The sequence below is a fragment of the Poecilia latipinna genome, unplaced genomic scaffold (genome assembly GCF_001443285.1).
Source record: "Poecilia latipinna isolate Pla-1442-1.1 unplaced genomic scaffold, P_latipinna-1.0 Scaffold152, whole genome shotgun sequence".
Classification (NCBI taxonomy): Eukaryota; Metazoa; Chordata; class Actinopteri; order Cyprinodontiformes; family Poeciliidae; genus Poecilia; species Poecilia latipinna.
In genome coordinates, this window is record NW_015112768.1 from 316,778 (window position 1) to 338,898 (window position 22,121).

General features: G+C 41.4%; 1 protein-coding gene across 3 annotated transcripts in view; it reads right to left on the minus strand.

Annotated features, from left to right (window-relative positions):
• The window catches only part of tln2a (talin 2a), a 91,267-nt gene that overhangs the window by 8,653 nt on the left and 60,493 nt on the right, over nt 1–22,121 (minus strand). For all 3 annotated transcript variants that reach the window (XM_015029396.1, XM_015029395.1, XM_015029397.1), the window contains 32 exons: nt 21,449–21,657; nt 20,713–20,811; nt 20,321–20,488; nt 19,396–19,530; nt 19,046–19,205; nt 16,949–17,115; nt 14,259–14,387; nt 13,604–13,717; nt 13,319–13,432; nt 12,828–12,962; nt 12,513–12,641; nt 12,288–12,390; nt 11,952–12,160; nt 11,535–11,654; nt 11,171–11,368; nt 10,935–11,074; nt 9,817–9,910; nt 9,636–9,725; nt 9,418–9,540; nt 9,203–9,346; nt 8,463–8,624; nt 8,117–8,257; nt 7,820–8,001; nt 4,969–5,101; nt 4,652–4,753; nt 3,853–4,023; nt 3,572–3,718; nt 1,928–2,029; nt 1,596–1,715; nt 1,272–1,418; nt 850–1,016; nt 48–231 (listed from right to left, as the gene is read on the minus strand). In XM_015029396.1, the coding sequence (XP_014884882.1) occupies nt 48–231; nt 850–1,016; nt 1,272–1,418; nt 1,596–1,715; nt 1,928–2,029; nt 3,572–3,718; nt 3,853–4,023; nt 4,652–4,753; nt 4,969–5,101; nt 7,820–8,001; nt 8,117–8,257; nt 8,463–8,624; nt 9,203–9,346; nt 9,418–9,540; nt 9,636–9,725; nt 9,817–9,910; nt 10,935–11,074; nt 11,171–11,368; nt 11,535–11,654; nt 11,952–12,160; nt 12,288–12,390; nt 12,513–12,641; nt 12,828–12,962; nt 13,319–13,432; nt 13,604–13,717; nt 14,259–14,387; nt 16,949–17,115; nt 19,046–19,205; nt 19,396–19,530; nt 20,321–20,488; nt 20,713–20,811; nt 21,449–21,657 (4,538 nt within the window). The remainder of the gene's footprint in view (nt 1–47; nt 232–849; nt 1,017–1,271; nt 1,419–1,595; nt 1,716–1,927; nt 2,030–3,571; nt 3,719–3,852; nt 4,024–4,651; nt 4,754–4,968; nt 5,102–7,819; nt 8,002–8,116; nt 8,258–8,462; nt 8,625–9,202; nt 9,347–9,417; nt 9,541–9,635; nt 9,726–9,816; nt 9,911–10,934; nt 11,075–11,170; nt 11,369–11,534; nt 11,655–11,951; nt 12,161–12,287; nt 12,391–12,512; nt 12,642–12,827; nt 12,963–13,318; nt 13,433–13,603; nt 13,718–14,258; nt 14,388–16,948; nt 17,116–19,045; nt 19,206–19,395; nt 19,531–20,320; nt 20,489–20,712; nt 20,812–21,448; nt 21,658–22,121) is intronic.

Here is a 22,121-nt window from a genome sequence, read left to right on the forward strand (position 1 = left end):
GAAGCACAAAGAAGTGACGTGACATCGTTTCACAATCTCGTGGTCACCTGTGTCTCAGGGTCATCAGAGCCAATGCTGGCCGCTCCCAGTTTGACGACATCGGTGAGCTGGGTGATGGTTTTGGCAGAAGACTGGGCGGCCTGGGCCAACCTGTCCTGACCGGAAGCGGCTCCGGACACGAGCATCTTGGTGTCCTCAACCAGGGCTTTGGCAGTCTTCAGAATGTTTTCCCTGATGCCAGAAAGGAGAGTGAAAGTAAAAAAAAAAACAAACAAAAAAAACTACTTATCCCACAAAATATGACAAGTAGTCATTCAGTTGAGCTTTGGCAGAAAATTTTCAGATATTATTTTGAGTAAATAAAAGCTTGAACTCAAAGCCTAACACTTGCAGAAACAATCATGGGAATGATGTGCAGATGTTTTGATTTCCAAGCAGAACTTTTTCCAAAACTGTTAGGGAGGACAGCCACAAATCTGCAGGAAAGTCAAGTTTTTAAGACTTCTGTACACCCTGAAGCCAAATTGGTGCAGCACTACCACTTATGCTTTTCCATTCTAGCATGAGGCAAAAACTGCCTGAGCACTGCCTGAAAGGATTCGTGTCACCGTGTCATGTAATGTCAGAGGTCTCAGCTTGAATCAGCAGATGTGTCCGTCTCTGCACTGAATTTAATGCAGTGTGACGCCTCCGCCATCTTTAGTACCCTCTGGGTAATTTGTATCCTTAAACACCAAAGTCTTCCTTTGCATTTAGCAGGTTACACTTCATTCTGTCAGCCTGGGATGAAAAACTGCCAAAACCAAGAAGCTGTAATTATGTTTCCATTCGAGCATTTCATGCTCCGACCTGTGGTCTGCGAAGGACTCGTCGTTCTCTGCATTGAGCGTGCCTGCAGATGCAAACATGATGGTAGTGTCCAGATCTGCGATTATGCCCGACACGGCGCTGGCAGCGGTGATGCAGGCTTGGGTGCCTTTATTACCAGCCTGGAGGGCCGACAGCACCAAGGACACCTGGAGACATAGAGAGATTAAAATCCATAAACATACAGGTGAGGATGGACAATTACCTGCAGGTAAAAGTGTTTCTTTTTTTTTTTTTTTTGTTTAAAGAACAAATAGTTGAGTGAGTTTTGTTTGCTGATTCTTTATTAAGGGGAACTAATTGCTTTCAATTAATTTTTTTTTTTTTTTGATGAAATTTTTTAATGAATGTTTTTTTTTATTTTTTTAGAAATGCCACGCAGCTAGATTTTATAAATCCGATACCTTCTCTGTGACAGCACGGGCGCAGTCGATGAGCTCCCGCTTGGTGAAGCTGTCGGACGGGCTGATCTGCAAAGCTCCGGCCTTCTGGACCAGGAAGATGCAGCCGTGACCGAGCTCCTGCACTCGGCTCTTGATCTGGAAGCCGATCTGCAACGACGGAGAAGTCGATCGGAGAACTTCAGCGCTGATTTACAAAGACGAGATTTTAATTGCATGGAAAGATCCTCGTTAATTAACTGGCTTCTTTGTTCCCGCGATGACTAAATATCTCCGTGGCTTGTGAAAGTGGAGTTGCTTTTATGAGCGTCTCAGTTTCCTCCTCACCTCTTCTGGCTCAGCAGTGTGAGCAGCCAGCCGCCCCTGGACGGCCAACTGGCTGTAGTCCACTGTCACTTGAGAGGCCAGAGCCCCCAGCTCATCCGGACTGGTCACTGATTTGGTCATCTAATGGTTAAACACACACAATGAACTTCAGCGTAGAGATAAAACACATGGGCTCATGTCAGCCTAGTGATCAGCGTTTTAAAACTGGTGACCTTTCATAAAGCATCAGCCAAATTACTACATGTCACAACTGTTTACAGGACATTTAATAAGAAGTTTGTTTATCTTCTCAACTTTGTCATGTTGGAGTTGTACTTGTCGAGAAGGCTTACCATCTCCTGGGCAGTCACTGCAATAGCCTTTGAATGTTTCACCATGTTAGTCTGGTAATCCACAAAGGAGCCTTCAGGTTCGGCAGGCGTTCCTTCATCAAGCTAAATTTGGACACAAACTAGTTAGAAATGGCGCTGCGGCTCACTTTTATTTCTTCACTACCGCACACAAAAAACATCAGAAAAAGAAAAAAATCATTTAAATATTTAGCTTCAGGCATAATTTCACTTCCAAATCATCTTTAAAAGCAAATAAAATGAATTCTTTACACTCATTGCAAATTATCCACCCAAGTTTGTAATTATAGCTTTTTTTAAAAAAATAAAATAAAATAAAATAAAAAAAAAGCAATACAGGCATATTGTTTCCAGCCCTTTTACTAAATTAGACAGTGTTCAACACAAGTGCCTGTCACAGGAAAGGAAGAGGCAAAAATAAAAGATAACACGTGGGAAAAGCACGCCCGGATCGATAGGAATTCATAATATTATAAGTGCGTGATCTTCGCCATTCCCGCTGAGAGAAATCGCAGCTTGGAATCTGAAGCCTCGAATAAGTGACTGAGTTCATGAGAAAAAGCTTCAAATGAGCTCTGCTCGAATCACAGAGGACAACAAGCCATTATACAGATTGATTATCCAAGTTTAATCAACTGCGCTGAAGGTCACGCAGGCAAATAGACTCCCGAATGCTGAAAATGCAGAGCTACAACTAATCATTTTATAAATAATCCACGACGTTAAATGAATTCAAACACGTCATTCTCTCTGGTGAGATCACACATCTGATGCATTGTTGCCTAAGTGATAATGTTATTCCTCACCTGTTATCAGGGTAAAAAGGTTCCTGACTTTCTTTGCACTTTATATTTTTGCCAACAGTTTGGCTGTTAGAAAAAAAAAGCCTGGCTTTGTTTAAGGATGGATACATCAACAGTTAATTTCCCCCCCACTGAATTATTTAAGTGCACTTCAACAAAACAAAGGTTGCAGTCATTATGCTGCGAACATGAAGTGACAAGCTAAAAAAACCAACAAGCTTTTTAATAGAATAAATTCTGAAACGTATATTATTATACAATAATTAATTCTAGATTACTGCAAAAGCATCAACACACCTCGAGCCCTCAGACATTTTGTCACATGACAACCACAGGTGTTTATGTCTTTTCAGGGGAATTTATGTGATAGAAAAAGTCAACCTATAAATGTTCTGTAAAGGCCTCAGTGGGTCGTTACAGAACCAGAATCACAAAGACCTGCAAATCACATCAGAGAGAAAAACTTTTAAATCAGTGAGGTTGTCTCCTGGAGAACTGTTCAGTCAGTCAAAACTGGAAAGAGATGTTTATGTGAAGAAAAGTAAAACGTGGTGTCTAATTTTCCTTTCATTTTGATTATGTCAAATATCCTAAAGTTTTGGGGTGTAACATGACTTATTTCACATAAGGCCAAAGGGTGGTAATACTTTCCAAGGCACTATACAGTTAGGAAGCAATAGCAGCAAACATTTCTTGTAAAAACAAACAAACAAAAAACAGAAACTAAATGGGCTAATGGGTTTGTTTGAGTTTAAATACAAGAGTGAGAGAGTTTCCATTTATTCACTGTGGAGTTAAAATTTCCCCACCCTGATGAACTTACCTTGGCCATGGCCTCAGCGATGGACTCCACCATTCCTCCCACCATGCCCACCTCACTGGCCGCCTCGTTCAGCGTCACCATCATGTCGTCCACTGCCTCCTTCATGAGCTGAGCTGCCTCCGCAATGGCATCGTGGGTGTGGGCCGCCTACCAAGTTATCACACAAGTACCAGCGGAGACGGTTAAATATCCTGCTGGCGACTTCTTAGATCATCTCAGCTGATGGGCAGAATTAGTTTAAACAAAACATAGAGGATAAAAAAAAAAAAAGATGTTCTTGCCTTTGGATTTCCTCCACCCTCCTTTGCAGCATAGAGCATCTGCAGTGCAGACTCAGCCAGCGTCTTTGTTTGGTCCAGGAAAGTCATCTGCTGCTGGTGGTCACTGAGCTTGGAGGCGACACCCACAGAAGCCTTGATGAGAGGTTCAAAGTAGCCCGCCAGCTGGGTAACCTGATGGGGAAAAACACACAGAAATATACAAGTTCTGTGAGCAGAAGACTCAATTACACTTGAAGCTAAACATGACTTTCTAACTTTCTTTCCCTCAAGCGTGCAGCAAACCTTTTACGGAGCTCGTACACGTTTTCCGTTTAAGACGTGTATGTGTTCAGCTTCCAGCTGAAGACTCTGTTTCAGTTCAGAAGTCTATTGTGCTTAAAGGATCACAGATCCAGTTTAACCTGACTATGAAATTTAAGTCAAAAACTCTAAAACTTTTGAAACGGCTCCGTTTTAGTTTTAGATGTGTGAATGCATTCAATCAGTAAGTCAAAACTAAACACCCTCTCGGTAAAATGTTAAAATCAAAATGACATGTTCAAACTGAAGATAAAGAATGTAAATCAATAAATATAAGTTTAAAATAAAAAAAATGGATGTTAAAAATGGCTTTTTATGGCCTTGCCCCACTCTGAGCCTGTCTAAGATAAGTCTGACCTTGCAACTCGTATTGAAAGGCATCCGAAGTTTTGGTCATTTCCATAATTTTGTCACATTTTAAGAGAACATATATAAAAAAAACTAAAATCACAGCACTCTGTTGCTCCATCATTGTGATTACCGTCCCTGGCCCACATACCTTGTGTCCTAGTTGGGAAGCTTCGCCTCTGGCAGCTGTTGAAACAGGGTCAATCAAGTAACCAATTTCCTGCACAGCAGAGGTCAGCTGCTCCTGTAGCGCCTGAACAAGGAATTAAAAGAAGTTAAGTAGCTTTATTCGATTTGATTTGACTAAAATGTATTGGTTTGTGTAAACAAGCCGTCAGGGAGCAACGTAAAACAAAGATGCAAAGGAGAAACGTGAAGATTTTTGCATTCTCTTGGCTCAAACATTCAGCAGAAGGATCTAATGGGATCAGAACATTGTGATAAGATTGTCTCGTCTCAGCCGCTCACCTCCAGTGAGATGTCGTCCCTGCTGGGGAGGTTCTGGCTGACGGCGGCCAGAGAGGCCTGCTCAATGTCTCGGATGCATCTGTTAATGTTATCAATCGACGAGTCGCACTCCCGCTGGCCAGGTGCCTTGTCTCTGAAAACCAGACAAAAAAAAAAAAGGGTTAAGAACCAAAAGCAATGAAATACTCTGAGATTAGGCCTGTCACAATAACAAATTTTGCTGGACGATTAATTGTCTAAAAAATTATTCCGATAAACGATAATATTGTTTCAAGACCTTTTGACACTGATTTAATGGAAATGACTAATGCATGCGATTTCCTGCCATAGATAGATGCACTTTATTTTTAAAAGAACACATAACACTGGAACTGATAAACTAAATAAACAAAACAACCAGAAACAAAAATAAAATGGATTCTCAGTCTCCATTACCAAAAAACGTACTTTAATAAAAAGTAAACAACATAAAGCCAAAGTGGAAATAAATACTGCATTCAACCAAAAGAGTGCAGAAGTCTGTATACTATAATTCCGTTCAGTAATCACTAGATTTAAATAGAGAAGATGGGCACATCCGACTACCTAATGCAGTAGTTCACACTACACGATTCATTGCCCTTATTTTCTCCGTATGACAATCTTAGATCGTTGGCTGATCTAACATTGTCGCTGGTGATTTCGTATCCGATCATCCTGCAGTGTGTGGTGTGTTACGGTAGATCGTTGTGGCCGCTCCAATCTAAATCAGGGGTTTTCCCCGACTGGGAGCTTAACGCTGAATGTGACAGGTAGCCAATCAGAAAGCACGGATTCTCCTCCGTGATTTCTGAGGGGTAAATTACGGAGGGGAATCCCAAACAGCTGACACGGCGCAACCCGAAGTCCAGCGGACATTGGTGATGATATGTGGAAACAACATTAATGTTTATTCAACATTTTGTGCAAAGAATATAGAAATGACAAGGAGAGGAGTTGGAGCCAAATTGCTACCGCAGTTGATAAACCCGGTAACTTTTCAGCTGTTCTTTGTTAATGTGACATAAATAGGTTATAATGATTTTCATTCAGTCAGGACTTCTTTACGCTGACTCTAGCCATATGCATCACAGGTAGATTCTAGTAAAGCATTGATTAATGCCTGATATTAAAATTAGTTAACTGGATTTGCAGCCATTATTTTGTGCCCAGGTGGCTGGACACCACACGGCACAATCACTGTCGGCTGATGTGTCTCTCAGGTTTTGAAAATGGGCCGACAACTCGTGTAGTGTGAGCTGGACATTACACTAAGGAAATGAGGATGGGAGGGTCAGTGGAGAGCACCGGAGCTGAGCCTTTTTTTCATTCAGTGTCATCAAGAGAAAGAAAAAAGGCAGGAAGAGACGATAAAGCCGATAAATAAAATGAGGTCGATAGGTTTAATTTATCGTGCGATTAATTGATTTATCGTTTATTGCGACAGGCCTATCTGAGATTAATAAAAATGAAAAGGACAGGACGATAGAAGAGAAAAGCAGATATATTTTTAAAACATTTTCTTTGTGCAAGAAAATCAAGATGGGAAGGTGATTTAGTCGTCTGCGGCTCTGGCCTCTTGGGCAGATTAAGTCTGGTAAGCATCAATTTGGCCCCGTCTTGGGACAGTGAGGAAATCTACCAGAAAACCTCATCTTTGTGTTTAATGAGACGAACAATGTTATGAGATCGACCTCTGCAGGACAGAGAGGTCCTTTGCCATTTGTATTCGCCAGCACCGCAGAAGATCATAGAATCCCATTAAAGGCATGGGCCGAAGTCCCAGTGGTGAATTTGCAGTCCATGAGGAAGCCTGCGATAAGAGCAGCAGAACTGAAAGAGACGCTAAGCTGGCTGGCTGTGTGTGAATGCTAATTTGCAGATGTTCTGGGAAAGAGAAGAACGCCTCAAAATTCAGAGCGCCTGTTGTTGGGGGCCGAGTCCCTCTGCGGGATCACTGTTTTCTGAACAAGGTCAGGAGCAAAAAAAGTGTGAAAGACAAAATTAAACCTGCAAAGATGTCATCACGCGTGACTGTATAAAGACAATTTTAATCCTTAATCTTGGCTGAGCAAGTTCAACATCCTTTGAAGTGAATTTTAATAAATAGGGATATAATCAAAATATGTTTTAATTCATTCAGTTCAACCTGAAGATCATAAGGATTCATTATGCACACATTGATATATTAAAAAAAAAGTATGACTACTTAAAGGTAAAGGAACCCTATAATTCGACAATCAGGTGGTTTTGGCAGCTTTGAAGTGTCATCAGGCACTAGGACTCTCTGAAAGTTAAAATCAGCATTTCTATAAATCATTTCTATAAATCTAATCAGCAGAGGGAAGCATGAACTGCATTAATGCTTCCTGACAGACAGCTGCAGAGATTTAGACTTAATGAAACACGGCTGACCGCGTTTCATTACCAGCAGATGACACAGATCATTACAGACTCTGGAAACTCCATAATGGACCCTGAGCAGCATGGATTCCATGCCTCTGCCACACTTTTGCCTTCCACTTAACTTTCCATTCATATGTTTGGAGGCAGCACTCTGAAGACTGTGCGTTAGTTTCAAATGTCAAGTAAGCAGAAGTCCATAATGATGCAGGCCACAACAAAGCAATGTGTTTTTAATCACACTTATGTGATGTTCTATTTTTATAAGAACTTTCGATTAGCTGTAACCAATCCTGATCAAAATGAACAGAAATAAACATGTCACCTTGTGTGTTTTAGATCTAGTTTTGCAATTTTAACATCTACATCTCTGCATAGAAATCAACGTAAACATGATGCATAAGACCTGAATAATCCCTCCCTCACTAACCGGATGGCTGTGATGAGACCCTTGATGGAGTCGGAGACGGTGCGAGAGTGACCAGCCAGAACGGACCAAGTGGGCGGGTCCTTGGGGTTGATAACCAATGAACGTGCCGTTTTGAGCAGGTGGGTGGAGCTGTCGAGCATGGAGCGTGCCGAGTGGAGGATGGGCTCCTGAGCTGCTGAGCCCTTTAAGGGGAAAACATGCTTTTTAAGTAAATTAGAAAGACCTGAATGCGTTCCACACTCCTCTGTTTCACCACAAAGGTGTAAACAGTGGCTCCAGATGTTCTCGTGGACACACCTCGTTGCTGATTTTAGCCGGGACGCTGGCAAACTCAGGGTTGGAGGCGAACGTCGTCAGGTTCTCCACGGCTTCGATGAGCGGAGCGGTGGCGACCCGACACCTGTTCCTGTTCTCCTCTGAGAAATCGCCGTCTAGAGCCTTTGAAAACGGAACAGAACCAGTCAAAAGCTCGATCAGTGGGTCGGATCTCAAGAAACGGAGAGAACATTAAGACCGGTCGCAAAATTATTGAGAAGAAACGTCTTATTTTTGGAAAATAAATCAAGGTCAAAAAAATGTGATTCGAAGCTATTTCAACTAAATTATTGTTACTATGCACTGCGGAATGCCGGTTCTGACCTACCTTGATGGTTTTGACCAGGTTGGCAGTGGTATTAGCCACCTCCTTGGCAGACTGTACAAAGTGCCTTTTAGCAACTGGGTTGGTGGTCTTGGAGGAGGCCAGACGGCAGGCGTTGCACAATGCTGAGGTGTGCTTTGCAACGATTGTGGCTGCAGACAGCACCTGTTGTATTATAAACACAGTTATAGATTTAAAACAAAGCAGGTACAAAAACATCCTGCCTTTTACAAAAACAAATAAAAAATAAAGTATAAATGTTAAAATAAATCATTGAAACTCCGCTCAGCAATAAAATGGCAACTAGGGTCTTGTATGGAAGTGTGAGGAAAAGAAAAGATAAGTACTTTTATATTAAGAAGCATCTCTTTCAAGCTTTAGGCTAACTGTACTCAGGGAGATAAAAGAAAAAATCAGCTGATAATGAGAAATATCAATATTAGACTTTCATATAAGGAGGACGGCCATTTGAATACAAATCAGTGAAAGGTTTGCACACGAAAAACAAGTTGGGTCACTTTTCTTATCATTTTCACAAACACAGCAAAAGTATAATCACCAAAGCCAAAAATATATATTAAAAAATATGCTATAAAACCACCAGCATGTTTCAGGTCAAGATGGATGAAAAATGTAGACAGAAAAATGCAGATTTTTGTTACAAAATATCTTTTAAAAAGTGCTATGAAGCAGTTGTTATGAAATCACTGATAGTTCAAAGATTTGCATGTATATCTGTGCACCTGGGAGGGGCTGCTCTGTGGGTCCACTAGGTTCTGACAGGCCATCTGGATAGCCTGGTTGGCCCTGGCAAACTGGATGGGATCCACCAACCCCTGGTGTCCGGCCTGACTGTTGGGGTCCGATACGCCCACCAGGTAGGAGGCCTGAGAAAAACACACACAACCGTTAGTCACAATCACCTGGATACACACACAGCAGCTTCTCCACTCTGTACCTGTGCTGCAGCTTCAGTGAGGCCACAGAGGGCTTTGGAGGCGGAGCCAACGCAGTCTCCAAACGCAGGCACATCCCCGGTCTTACAGTTCTGAGAAATGCCGGCCATGGACTCTCCCAGGACCTGAACAAAGCAGCAGCAGGAGGGGGACCAATGATTAGGCCGCGGCAGGGCAAAGCAGTGATCTGATCTTCAGGCTGCTGGGCATAGCGGCCTACCTTGGAGTTCTCCATCACACTCTCAATGCAGTCAAAGTACGAGAGGTCGCTGACCGGCTCGCTGGGGTTGTCCAGCATTCCTCTGACAGCCTGGTGAACAAATTAGCAGGACAGAATGAGTGACTCCTATTCCTACATAAAAGAGAAAGACAAGCAAATAATCAGAAACTAATGGATTTACCTCCAACTCTCTGAGGGCGTTGTCGCACTCCTTCTGGCCGGGCGCCTGCTGGGTACACAGCGTGATCAGCTGGTTAATGCTGTCAGTCACAGCCCTGAAAAACAAAATGAACACAAAAACAATCATCAAAGGAGTACAATTATTAGTGTTGCATGTTTCATGAGCACATATAGGAAGTATAAATTTAATTTCATGGAATTGTAAAGCATAAATTTTGCTTTCAATGTCTTTTTATCCCTTTTTTCTTTGGAACAAGAAAAAAGGGCTAGTTTAGTTTCTCCAGCTTTTCATTTACTTCCAGTGCAGAAGCATTTAGATCCTTGGATCAAGTTTGAGTGTCTCTAGACTCACGGCGTCTGCTCCATCTTTCAGTTTTGAATATAATGGAACTTAAAAAAAAGTATTTACTCCCCACAAACATAACATTTACACCTTCAGTCGGGTTCCAACCACAAACTTTAATGTTTTGTGGAGGATTTTAAGTCTTAGATCATTTCAAAAATTCTGTTAAGAGTGGTGCGCATTATTAATGTGATGCCTCTAAATAATAAAGAATGTATTCAATTGCATTCACAAGTAACCTAGTCAGTAAATGCACCTCCTCTGTGTGGCCGAGTCTCGTAAAGAGGCACATAGTAAATCTGGATGACCTGCAGATATTGAAAGCTCAGATGGGAGATTCTGTTACTAGGTTTTTAGTGGTACACTCTATAAATCTGGCCATCTTAAAAAAGGAGCAAAGTTATTTAATTTTGAAAAAGCAAGCTGATACGTTATGTAGTTTGTAAAAGCTACATAGGGGACACAAATATGTGGAAGAATGCACTTTGGTTTGATGAGTCAAAATTGAAATGTTTTCACTTACATGTGACGGTGCGTGGCAGAAAAGAGTCACTAAATGAGGTTAGGCTTTGTTGATAAGAGCAATGACAAAAATGTATAAATGTCTAGATGTGAAAAGCTGGAAGAGAATATGAATGCAACAAAAAGTGGTTCAACAAAGTCAATTATTGTAAAAAGGTGTTGAAAAGCGGGCTAAATTTTTCCTGGAGTAGTAAAATTACAGAATACAAAAAAATTAGTCTTTGCAAAGGACTCTTTGTGTCTAGTTGTCCTACCTTGCTGCAGCAGCGAGCAGGTTTTTAGCGTTTGCAGCTGCAGGGTCCACAGACAGACTTTTAGCAGCCAGCAACAATTTACTGGAAGCCATGGAGATGTTTTTCAGGTTTCCAATCACTTGCACCTGGTCATCCTTTTTCTGAAACGGCAACATCATCGACGGCAATAATCAGACTGAGAAATTATGAGAAGTTGGACATAATTGGGGGAGCTGCTGATTTTCAGTAAATCCAACCTGTGTGTGCCCAGCCATTTCTATGCCAGCATCCAGAAACTCATCAAAGTCCTGGCTGAACTTTCCAGAGGCTGAAGCCAGCTGGTTGCTGGAGCTTCTGGAGGCGTGGACCACCTCGCCTGCCGACTGGTTCAGGTCTGCTGCCGTCTGAGTCAGATCATTCTGGGCTTCCTGAAACGACTTGGAGGCCGGAGGGATCTGAGCAGGGCACGCAAGGGAGAGATTTATTATAGTTTTTTTTTTTTTTAGATCAAACCCCAGAAAGAGAGTGAAATTTTAGCAACATGGAAGCTGTTCCTGATATTATCATTTATTGCAGTGGGGAAAAATACATAAACAAACAATAAGTGGGATGTTGACTCACGGTTTCAATCAGAAGTTTCTTGCTGGCCTCACCGATGCTCTTCAGAGCCATGTCCACGTCCTTCTGGCCAGGCAGACAGTTGACGCAGTTATTCAGGGAGTGAGAGACGGCTTTGGCCACCTGGAACGCACAGCAGGATCACAACACAGGGTTTACAGAGGTAAGAGGAGGTGACCTGGCTTAGCTAAAAATCTGCTCGTGATGTTCATGAGTCAGGCAACACAGAAAAGAAAAGAAAAAAAAACAAACAAAACAAAACAATCAGCAGCAAAATAAAACCAGATAAAGAGCCTGAAGATTCTTATAAACTCAAAATATTCATTTTTTTAAATATTGAAAGGCATCATTTTCTTGGAAAATGCAATTTTTTAAAATAAAATAAGACAAGTTCCCGGAGTAAAACCCGAACCTTCTCACCTGCGCCAGCCTCTGCTGACTCTCGGCGTCTCCGTCGGACATCAGCGCCTGCTTGGCCTCGTGGATCAGAAGAGCCGAGCCCTCCATGACGTCTCGGGCCGAGTCCAGCATGGCGGCGGCCGCCTTGGGGTCCGTGGTGGAAGCAGCGACGCCTCGTGCCGCCTGGGCGAGGGTCTTCAAGGCCTGGGCCGTCTCTCTGGCAGCGATTCCTGGAAACAGATTCACCCAACAGCAGCATGCGTCACCACAGGATGCATGTCTTCTAAGTGAGATAGCAGGTACGTTTGTAGCATTATTGTCTGGCTACAAAAAAAGTGTCCATTTTGCAGAACCAACCAGTGTAATGTTCATTTCCTTGAGCTGCACATGTAAGCAGCTGAGCCATGGAGGATCCCACTGCCTTTGAGGTGCTGCCCAGATCCTGAGCACATTTCTCCAACTAAAACAAGAAGAAAGGTGGAAGTAAAAAAAAAAAGTGAGCCAAGTGCAGGGGGCAGGGGGTTTGTGTTTGGAGGAAAATCCCCCTTGAACATCTCTTCTTGGGCCGAGAACGTCTCGTACCGACTCTCCAGGCAGAGGTTTGAGCTGGGTGTTCACTGCAGCCAGCTTCGCGTCTTGCAGTTCGCTTCTCAGGGTCTGGATGGCGGTGAGCGCCGAGTCGATCTCCATGGGACCGCAAGCTTCATGAGCCTGGAAGAGAATATTCAGCCTTCCAATACAGCTCCGGCAATCATGTGCTGCTGTGCGTCGAGACGCTCCGACATTTTAAAATGTGTCATTTGTAAATGCAAATGCTTCAGTTAATTGAAGGTTTCAGTTGTGTTTTTGCTGGCAGGATTAAGCTGTGGTGTTTTGGCGAGTTCCTCTTTGCTCTACCTTCTGTGCAGATGTCCTGAGCTCAGCCAGGCAGGTGGCCAGGTTTTTGGCACACTGACCCAGTTGCATGGCCGCGGCCTGATCGGTCACCGTAGGAACAGATGACTTGGCCGAGGTCACCATCTTACTACCAGGCTGCAGAATGAAAAGCAGATGCATTTATTTTCCCCGATTCCAACTAAAGAAATGCTCACTGAAAAGATTTTTGCTTGAATGAGATAGTCTCGCATTGTGCTCATTTCGTTTTCAGAAGTTTCGCCTCATGCAGCCCTGAAGCATTAAGATGACAACACCATTAAGGTTTCTTTAAACAAAAAAGAGGTTACAGGCCTACTTTAACGGGACCTCCCATGACAGAAGCACTATTAATAATTTCAGCCTGGTTCCTAATGTGGGACTGAAGTTATTTGGGGAAGAGTTTGGGAATATGAAGTTTCCAGAGGTCCTTAGGAAGGTAAAGTTAGGAGCGCTGAGGCCGTAGGATGCTGTACCTGCAGGAAGTTCTGGCTGGCTATGATAAGGGCCAACTGGGCACTCAGGTCCTCTGGTTTGGCCTGGCTGCCTCGGACTCCCTGGACAAGCTGGGGGATGTGGTCTGCGACAGCCTGTGGCCACACAAACACAATCAATACTGCAGTTAAAATCCTGTTATATGACTTTATAAAAACTCAAGCGGGCAGATCAAAGAGCTAATAAAAGGTTTGAAGGAGACTTATTAAAAAAACAAAAAAAAACAGATGCCATAAAGGCACTCGTCTGTTTGCTCTAATCCTCACCTTGCAGCTCTGCACCAGCTGCTGGTGAGCTGCTGTGTTCTTGTTGGAGACGGCAGCGTTCTGAGCGGCAGCGATGGTCTGTGTGGCTGCAGCCGCAGCTTGCTTGGCAGCATTCTGAGGAGATAATACAAAATATTCACGTTCAAAATGCAATCAAAAAGCAGACACCTGTATTAACACTGCAGTTTCCCAGCTCTGTCACTAAATATTCAGTGTGAAAGTCTTAGAAAACATGATATTTGTTTTTCAAGAGAAAACCTAAATATTTATGCATTTTCCCCAGAATACATGCTTTCGGGATAAAGAACTATAGAAACATTCCTTCTTATTTTTCTATTTCAAAGCATTCCTATGTTGCTTCATTTCTAAAACGGGAAGTATAATGCATGCATGCATAAAAGTGACTAAACATAAGAATAGAAACTGTAACTAAAAACTATGAAGTTGAACATTACACCAAAGTAATGGTATGTAGCAGAGAATTCAACATGCAAAAGGCAAATCTGCAGAAAATACTAGATCAGAAAAATTTAAATACCAACAGTTTGTTCAAAAATCATATTTGTAATTATATGAAAAAAAAAACATATACAACTAAAATAATTTGGTAAGACAGATATGCGTCCGTTTTCGAGGTTGATTTCGCCTCGCTAACCTCCAGCCTGTTGATGAGTTTCTTCTTGATGGCGTTCTGAGCCGCAGCGTTGGTGGCCACCCGCAGGCCCTCAGCAGCCTCCCTCAGCCTCTGCTGCTGGTCCTCGTTCTCTGGGTACGCCGCTGCACCCTGAAAACACACACCATGGGACACCAATGTGCAACTTAGTAAATCAGATTATCAAAAAGGGAAGTTTATATGCAATATAGATTTATTATATACAGACCGATGCATTTCAAGGATTAATTTGCTTTGTATTGATGATTATGACTCACAGCTAAGGAAAAGCCTGATTTCAGTTTCTCTACTAATGTGAATATTAAATGAGACCAATTAGATAATTAAATAAGATTCATTTTTAATACAGAATTGTGAGGTTACGTAAGCATAGGGAAGACGGTTTAGTGCTGTATCCAAGCATTTAAATGGGAAAGTTAAGTGAAAGAAAAAACTGCATAAACAACAGGGATAACCAGTCTTTATTACTGTGAAATATTCGTGCATTAATTCAAGCTAAAAAGCCCCACCAAGTGCTAAGTGCATATTTTGCACAACCAAGTGCTAAAATCATTGATCTAATTTTAGTAGATCAGAAATTGTGAAAAGCAAATATTATGTTGTATATAGAATATCTATTAAATATTTCCTTTTTTTCCTGAAACCCTTAAGCTGACTTTTTAATGATAATCAAATGTATTTACATGCATCTGATTTCTAAAGGATGAGCTGAGGTCAGAGTGGTGGGAGAGATTACTCATTCATAATCCCTTTGCCGATAGTCAAATTTAATATCCGTTTATATTAAAGAGCTCTTTCCTTTTGCTCTCTGTGTTTTTCTTTTTTTATTCAAGAGAGCAGATTGCTGAGTTTTTGAAAGCTAACACTTAGAAAGCTTCCTGCTGCTGTAGAAAAAGCCTCCGGCTATTAAGTTAACAACTGGGAACATGGCTTTGCATAGAAACAAATCATTAGGGTAATTATTAAATTTTCTGCAAACGATGACAAGATTTCCATGTTTTATTGTTTGACAAGCTGTAGCATTAAAAAAAAAAAAACAACAAACATCTAAATTGAAGTCAAAGGTCCTGATTGAAAAAAAAAAAAAAAACCTTGCAAAAGTACATGTCTGCTAAAAGTGAATACAGCATATCTTGGCCTGACAATTTTTAAAAGCCAACACAGAGAAATTAATGAAGTGAATCAAATTAATAATTAGTTGCCAAATCAACTGTGGGCCTCGGCCTTCATTAACACAACTAAATATACAGCTGTGATGGTGGGAAATCTGGCATCAAACTCTCCAAACCAGCTGGAGGGCATCATTTCATTTCCGTGGAGGAAGAGGAGCGTTATTAATATCGGCGAGCAATCCTGTCGACAGATAATGAGACTGATGTGAGGAGAGAGCAGATGGATGGAGCAGCGAGGGAGACAAGTCTGAGGAAACACTTCTTTTACTTTTAAACTCGCTGCTCTAAAAATATGAGATGTAATAAAAAGCAGAGTGACAAAAATCCTGTACTGACTCAGCTTATTTCTGTATTGACTGAACATCGAATTATTGCTTTTTATCAATAATTCAGTGCTAAAATGTCTATATACAGCAAAGTGCCATTTCCCAGCAAAAAGTCTGCCTCTGCAAAGGTTAACATTCGTTTATGAAGAGACGATAATAGCTAAGTAGAATAATGATGATTTTATTTACATATGCTGTCACATTTTCATTGGAAATAATAAATGGGAACATATGTGGTTTGAGCAGCAAAATCTGACACTGCATGGCAACCAGACCCACCATATTTCATGATAAATATCCACACTTTCAAAGATTTGATTTTAATGCAAACTTTTGCACATCTTGGTTATGTGGGGAAAAATAATTAAGCTTGAATCTTCTTGAACAATATTGAACGCTTGACTGTAGGTTCCACCAGAAAAAGTATTGAGCCTTAATGTAAAAGTCAATAGATTGAAACAAAAATACAGATGAGTAGATCAAAGATAAATCATGTCAAATCAATATGAAATAATGTGACAAGTAGGCATTAATAGACTTTTGTCCTGTAGTTAAAAAGGTGGAAGCAAAAAAAAAAAAAATCAAATGGATATTTTTCTATATCCATCCAGACCTGAAAAATGAGGAAAACAAATGAAAGCTGCCAAGCAAAACAAACAAATTCATAAATAAATGTTAAAAAAAAAGTCTTTTTATACAATGCTTTGATTTTGAACCTGCAGATGCTTTAAATGTCATCTTTTATCAAGAAACTGAGAAGCCACCAACAGGACAAAGCAGACTTCTGCACCTACGTGTCCCATTTTTCACACCACATTACCGCTGTGGCTCCTGGTTCTGCGTTTTTTTTCCCTGCTGTCTTAGAAAAGGTCACCAGATAAGCAGAGAGCAGCCGTTTCCCCGGTTTTGAAAAATGCCACCCCTGTCATCAACCTATTAGTCGCTAAGATGGCCTTGAAAACATTCTGCAATGTAGAATGAAAGCCGTAGAAAAGCGTTTCAACCTCGAGACATTTCTGAAGTGGACACACATCAATAAATAACCATTTCAGTTCATGATTTTTAAAACAATCTGAAGTCACAAAACATACTTTTTTTCCCCCCTGCATTTGTTCCATCTATTTTAACGTTACATCTACTTGCCACAAAAAACAAGACGTAACTGTCTGCTCACCTTTGCTGCCTCCACCATCCTTGCAGTGGCGTCTGCCAGCAGTTTGGCGGCTGCCAGCAGCTTCTTGGAGTTGTCCACGTCCACCTCGACCTCAGCGTCGGACCTCATGGCATTCACCAGGTCTGAGGTAGCCTGAGCCAAAACCCGAGCCTGCCGAACCATCTCTCCTGCATGGCGACACAGACAAACATGAATGGAGATGAGGAAAGAGACTGAGTGCAGAAGATGTGATCACAACAACCACACAGTACCAGTTTCTTAAACTGAAGCGTTAATGTTTAATGTTAAGTTTTCTGAATCTGAATCCAGTTTTCCTGGGCCCAATCCCTCCCTTTTCCAATGACTACGTTTTCTTGGGCTATCTGAGTGTTCTGATGTCTTCCTGCACTTTCACAACCGTTTCCTTTTGTTTGTGCCTGCTTCAAAACTTTACACATAGCTGACCACAAACAACTGACAACACTGGACACATTATGCATTGAGTCACTGTCTAACAAAAGTCTAAAACCATCTTCTTTGTTTTTTTTTTAAGGCCTTTCTGTTGCCACCATGGCTCCTGTTAATCAGCTACATGTAGCAGGAGACTTTTTGAGGTACAAAATGCAGAGATTTTCATTATGGTTCTATTATAATTAATATAGTCAAATTTGTAGCTGAAAACAATCTAATTTACAACAAATCCTCTAAACCACTGGAACATCTAAATTGATTTGAATGTCATTAAAAAGCACATTTATTTCGGCAATTCAATTATAAAAGTGGCACTTATACTGAGTTATTACAAACAGTGATTTTTTTTTTTTTTTTTTTTGCCAGAGTGAGTTTGATAAATCTAGTTTGTAGCAAATGAAAACCAAAACGCTGTTTCTCCGACTTCACACAAGACCAATAAAAACACGTATTTTAATACAGAAAAATTGTCCTACAGAAAACGGTGTCTATATAATGTACTAAAGATGCGCCTGACGGTTCCCAGGGGCTCGTTTTGCATGAATCACTGCTCCGATGCGGCCTGACGTGGAAGCAACCAGTCTGCAGTTCGGCTGAGGTTTAGAGGAAGTCCAGGCTGCTTAGCAGCGGCCTCCAGTTCATCTCTACTGTTGGATCTCGTGTCCCTTAATCTAGCCTTCACAGTTCCACATAGGTTCTCTATAGAACCTAAGCAGAAGTAAATAATTAAAGTATCAAAAAGTTCCAGTCTGCTGTAATCTTTTAAAGTTGCCGTCTCTCTCTTTCACCATCAGGCGGGACGGAGGAGGTGGTTTCAATCCGACAGTCTGCAGCAGATATCAGATATCCCACTTCTCTTATTGGGTCGATCCGTTTCCTTGTTTGACCTCCAGGCCAACAACATTCTTTGTGCATCTTCTTCCTTCCCTCTGGTCCTTTTCTACTGTCAGACTTGTTAACATGACTGTCAGCTTTTCTCTGTGCTTTCAGCTGACAGCAGTCACTTCAAACACATCACTGTGTCAGCAAAGCTGAGGAGAAGACGGGCCGGGATGGGACTACAGCCACAACAAGGCATCTTCAGAAACTACTAACCAAGAGCTCAGATGGCCCTTTCTTAGTGGAAAACTTGGTGAATCTTCTGAATGTACACAGACATAGATTAAACAATCAAAATCTTTCAGTTAATACAGAGAATCCATGTGGGAAAAATAAAGATGTTTATGCATATTTATGGATCAAATGCATCTAAAAGAAGCACCTTTCCCTGTGAAGAGCATTGAAAATAGGAGTATTGTGTTTGAAGATTTTTTTTTCCCCAGCAAGAATTAAAAAATAATAATAATTGCTGCATTAATTAAAAAAATATAAATATCAGAAATTATACTCAGAACTCAGACATATATTTCCCACACATAGCCTAACTGTATCATTTTTTATTTTTTTTGGGTACTGTAACCTCTCCAAATGGTGCGTTCGCTCTACCGCTGAGTCACGCGTCGCCCCCTATGGCCTGACCAGTTTGGCTTCATTTTTCATGTGTATGTAAAAAAAAAAAAACAGGGAATAATTTTACACATGAAATGTGCACAGTTTTAGTTTATTTTACAGCATCTTGCTGCTGGTTTATGACTGTTTCAGGCTCACCTGCGTCTCCCATGGAGGTGAAGATGCTCTCCGTGACGGTCATGATGGTGTCTGTGGCCTGGTCGTAGCGCCCGATTGGCTCTCCCCTGGCGGTGTACTGACGGACATGTTGCAGAAGATCTGCCAGCGCCTGACTCACGATGCTTGCTGCTGCGCTCACCTGCAGGAAACAAGACCAGCGTCACCAGTTCTGGTATTTTTTAAACAAATCAAACTTCCTGTTCGATTAAACAAAGGTGCTCCATTGTAACCTGTAATGTTAACATTAGAACTAATCCTCAGGAAATAAAAGAAAAAAAAAAGGTAAAAACGACAGATTTGTTGTATATCAGTCGGTGAATCAAGCTGACCTGTTTAAGCAGCTCCCCGTCCTCCGTGGCTGAGAGGCAGGCCTGGACACAGCTCTCCACCGAGCGGTCCACCAGTTTCCCGGCTTCAATCAACTGCTCCTGACAAACCGGAGAGCTGATGGTCGGACTCACCACCTGAGACAACCAAAGGGTTAAAAGTATTAAAGCTGTCACTGAGAAATATTTAGCTTCTGTCACCAGCAGCGGACAAATTATCATCACCGAGTGGATCACTTTCCTCTTGTTAAAACGTCGAAAATCCTCGTTTTAATGTTAATCGAACCCTCAAATCATCTTGATCCACTTTTTCAGCATAAAGTGAAACTAATCAACGATCCAAAAGGAGAAAAAAAATGATTGGACAGGGATAATCTCAGCACACTGCAGCTAATAAATGAAACTGTTCCGACTCAAAGCCAGCAGTGCAGTTACACTGATTACACACATGTGGGCCGTATGATTAGCAAGGAGCAAAATGATGAGAGCACACAGTGTTTAACTGCACCATCATACACTCATTTTTCAAATAAATAAATAAATACAAAAATCTCCAACAGTTAAACATGCTCGTTTTCTTTAATTCACTTAATTGCCCAGAGTTTATTAATATTATGTAATGTCAGTATAAATGTGCTTCTCATTAAATTAGAACAGCTTTGAAATCCAATTTATTTCAGTATTTCATTCCAGAAAATGACACATTTAATGTAAATTCGCTAACCACAGATATTCATTACAGCTAATAAAAACCCAAGATATAGCTTCTCTGAAAAGTTACACAACACCAATAAAACATATTTTAAACACAGAAAATCACCAAATACTGAATCTACATAATTTTTAAAATCAAATTACTAAAACAAATTAACTTACAGATAATGTTCTGACTTATTGAGGTCTGTTTGTAAAATGTTCATTTTTGTACCTTTGCACAAGCCACAAGTTGGGAGGTGGACAGGGCGCACTGTGTGGCGGCAGCGATGACCCGATTCTGCAGGACCGTGTCCTCTGCAACCTGGGCGACGTTCTTGGCCTTCAGCACCAACATGGCCGCCGCGTTGGCCACCGCTTTGGCCAAATTCATCAAGATGTCCTGCAATCACAGATAAAAGTAAGAGATCACCAAATATTTGCACAAGCACTTTCAGAAAATGTTCTTGTAAAGCAGAAAAAAAAAAAACTTTTTTTTTTTTTACTTTTCATGCATCGTGTTCAGCTACATCGGTGAAAATAATATGTGCATTGATAAACTTTTTTCTCTCTTCACATTCATAATACATCTATAGCAGAATGATAAAACGAAAGCTGATGAGCTACCTGGAACCTCTCGTCCGTCTCATTCTCTCCGATCTGTCGCAGGAGGTCTCCACTGGCCTGACCGATGCTACCTGCAGCGGTCAGCACCGTTTGTCTGGTCTAAAGTCACACAAACAGAAAAAAGATCAATCAGCACCTGGAGTCGCATTTAAATCTCTTCTACTACCCTGGTTTGTAATAGTATCACTGTCATTTATTTCACCATTTGTGGCTTTAAAAATTGTCTGAAAGACAAATACTGAAGATTAAAACATGCACAAACAGGCTTTGATAAAAGCATCAAAATGCAAAACGAGTATTTGTCCCCTGCAGTAATTTCAAACCAGCTCCAGGACTGATGATTTAAAGAGGTCTTGAATCTTTATTTTGATCACCCTGGACATTTTCAGTTAGCTGGAGGCAAGCAGAAGAGGATGTTTATATAATTGGGTTAGGATTTGGACCAGCAGAGAGACAGAATTATTAAGAGAAGACGAGTCGTCTCGGGATGCAGCTGCTTGGCGACAAATTTAATTAGCCTTTAGCTGGCTGTTTGACATCAGGTCTGAAATACAACAGATGAGGAGTCTGTTTTGCTGCTTGAATTCAAATCAGAAGGGATGCCTGTTTCCCGCAAATTAAACAGCTCCAGTCTGATAATGTGCTTTTAATGAAGACGTGAAGAGGATAGATTCCAAGTACGAGTGAAGAGAAGAAACCCAATCCAAGTCTGAAAGTTTGGGATGCCATCTCTCACCTCTCCGGAGGTCGGCTCCACGGCCTTCAGGAGGTCGGACACGGCGCCTGCGAGCGTCCTGGCAGCCTTCATCAGGTCGTTGCCTCCTCCCACGTCGTCCTCCATCAGCGCGGCCAGCAGCTTCACGCCCTTCGACATTTCCGTCAGGTTGGAGGAAATGGTGGTGATGGCGCAGCCCACAGCGGTGTAGTCTGTGTCAGTGGGATCACCTGGGAGGAAATACGGGAAGACAACACGAGGTAAATGTAAAAGAAAGCGCAAAATCGTTTACTTGTCGGGAGTTTGTGCGAGACCTTGTACAAACTTACAGTTGACAAAAGATATGAGGGGAAAAAAAGTGAAAAAAAAAAAAAAATCAGAGATGGAGTGATTTGCAGGCTCCCAGGCCACTTTCTCCCACATTCTCCAAACCACAGCAGGATATGAGGGAACTATTAGATTTTACATGGCTTCTAGCAAACAGCAGCCTGATGGAAAAGTTCTACTTTACCCAAACAAACTGGCCAAATAATTTTAACTGCAGAGCACACCATGAAATAATTTTTACTACAGAGCACACCATGCCTTAAACGCACTAGTAAAAAATGTGGGTTAAGCCTGTTGACAGATATTGCTTTTAACAAAAAATTGCACTTCCTAAAAAAAAACAAAAAAAACAACATGTTTTCAGAAA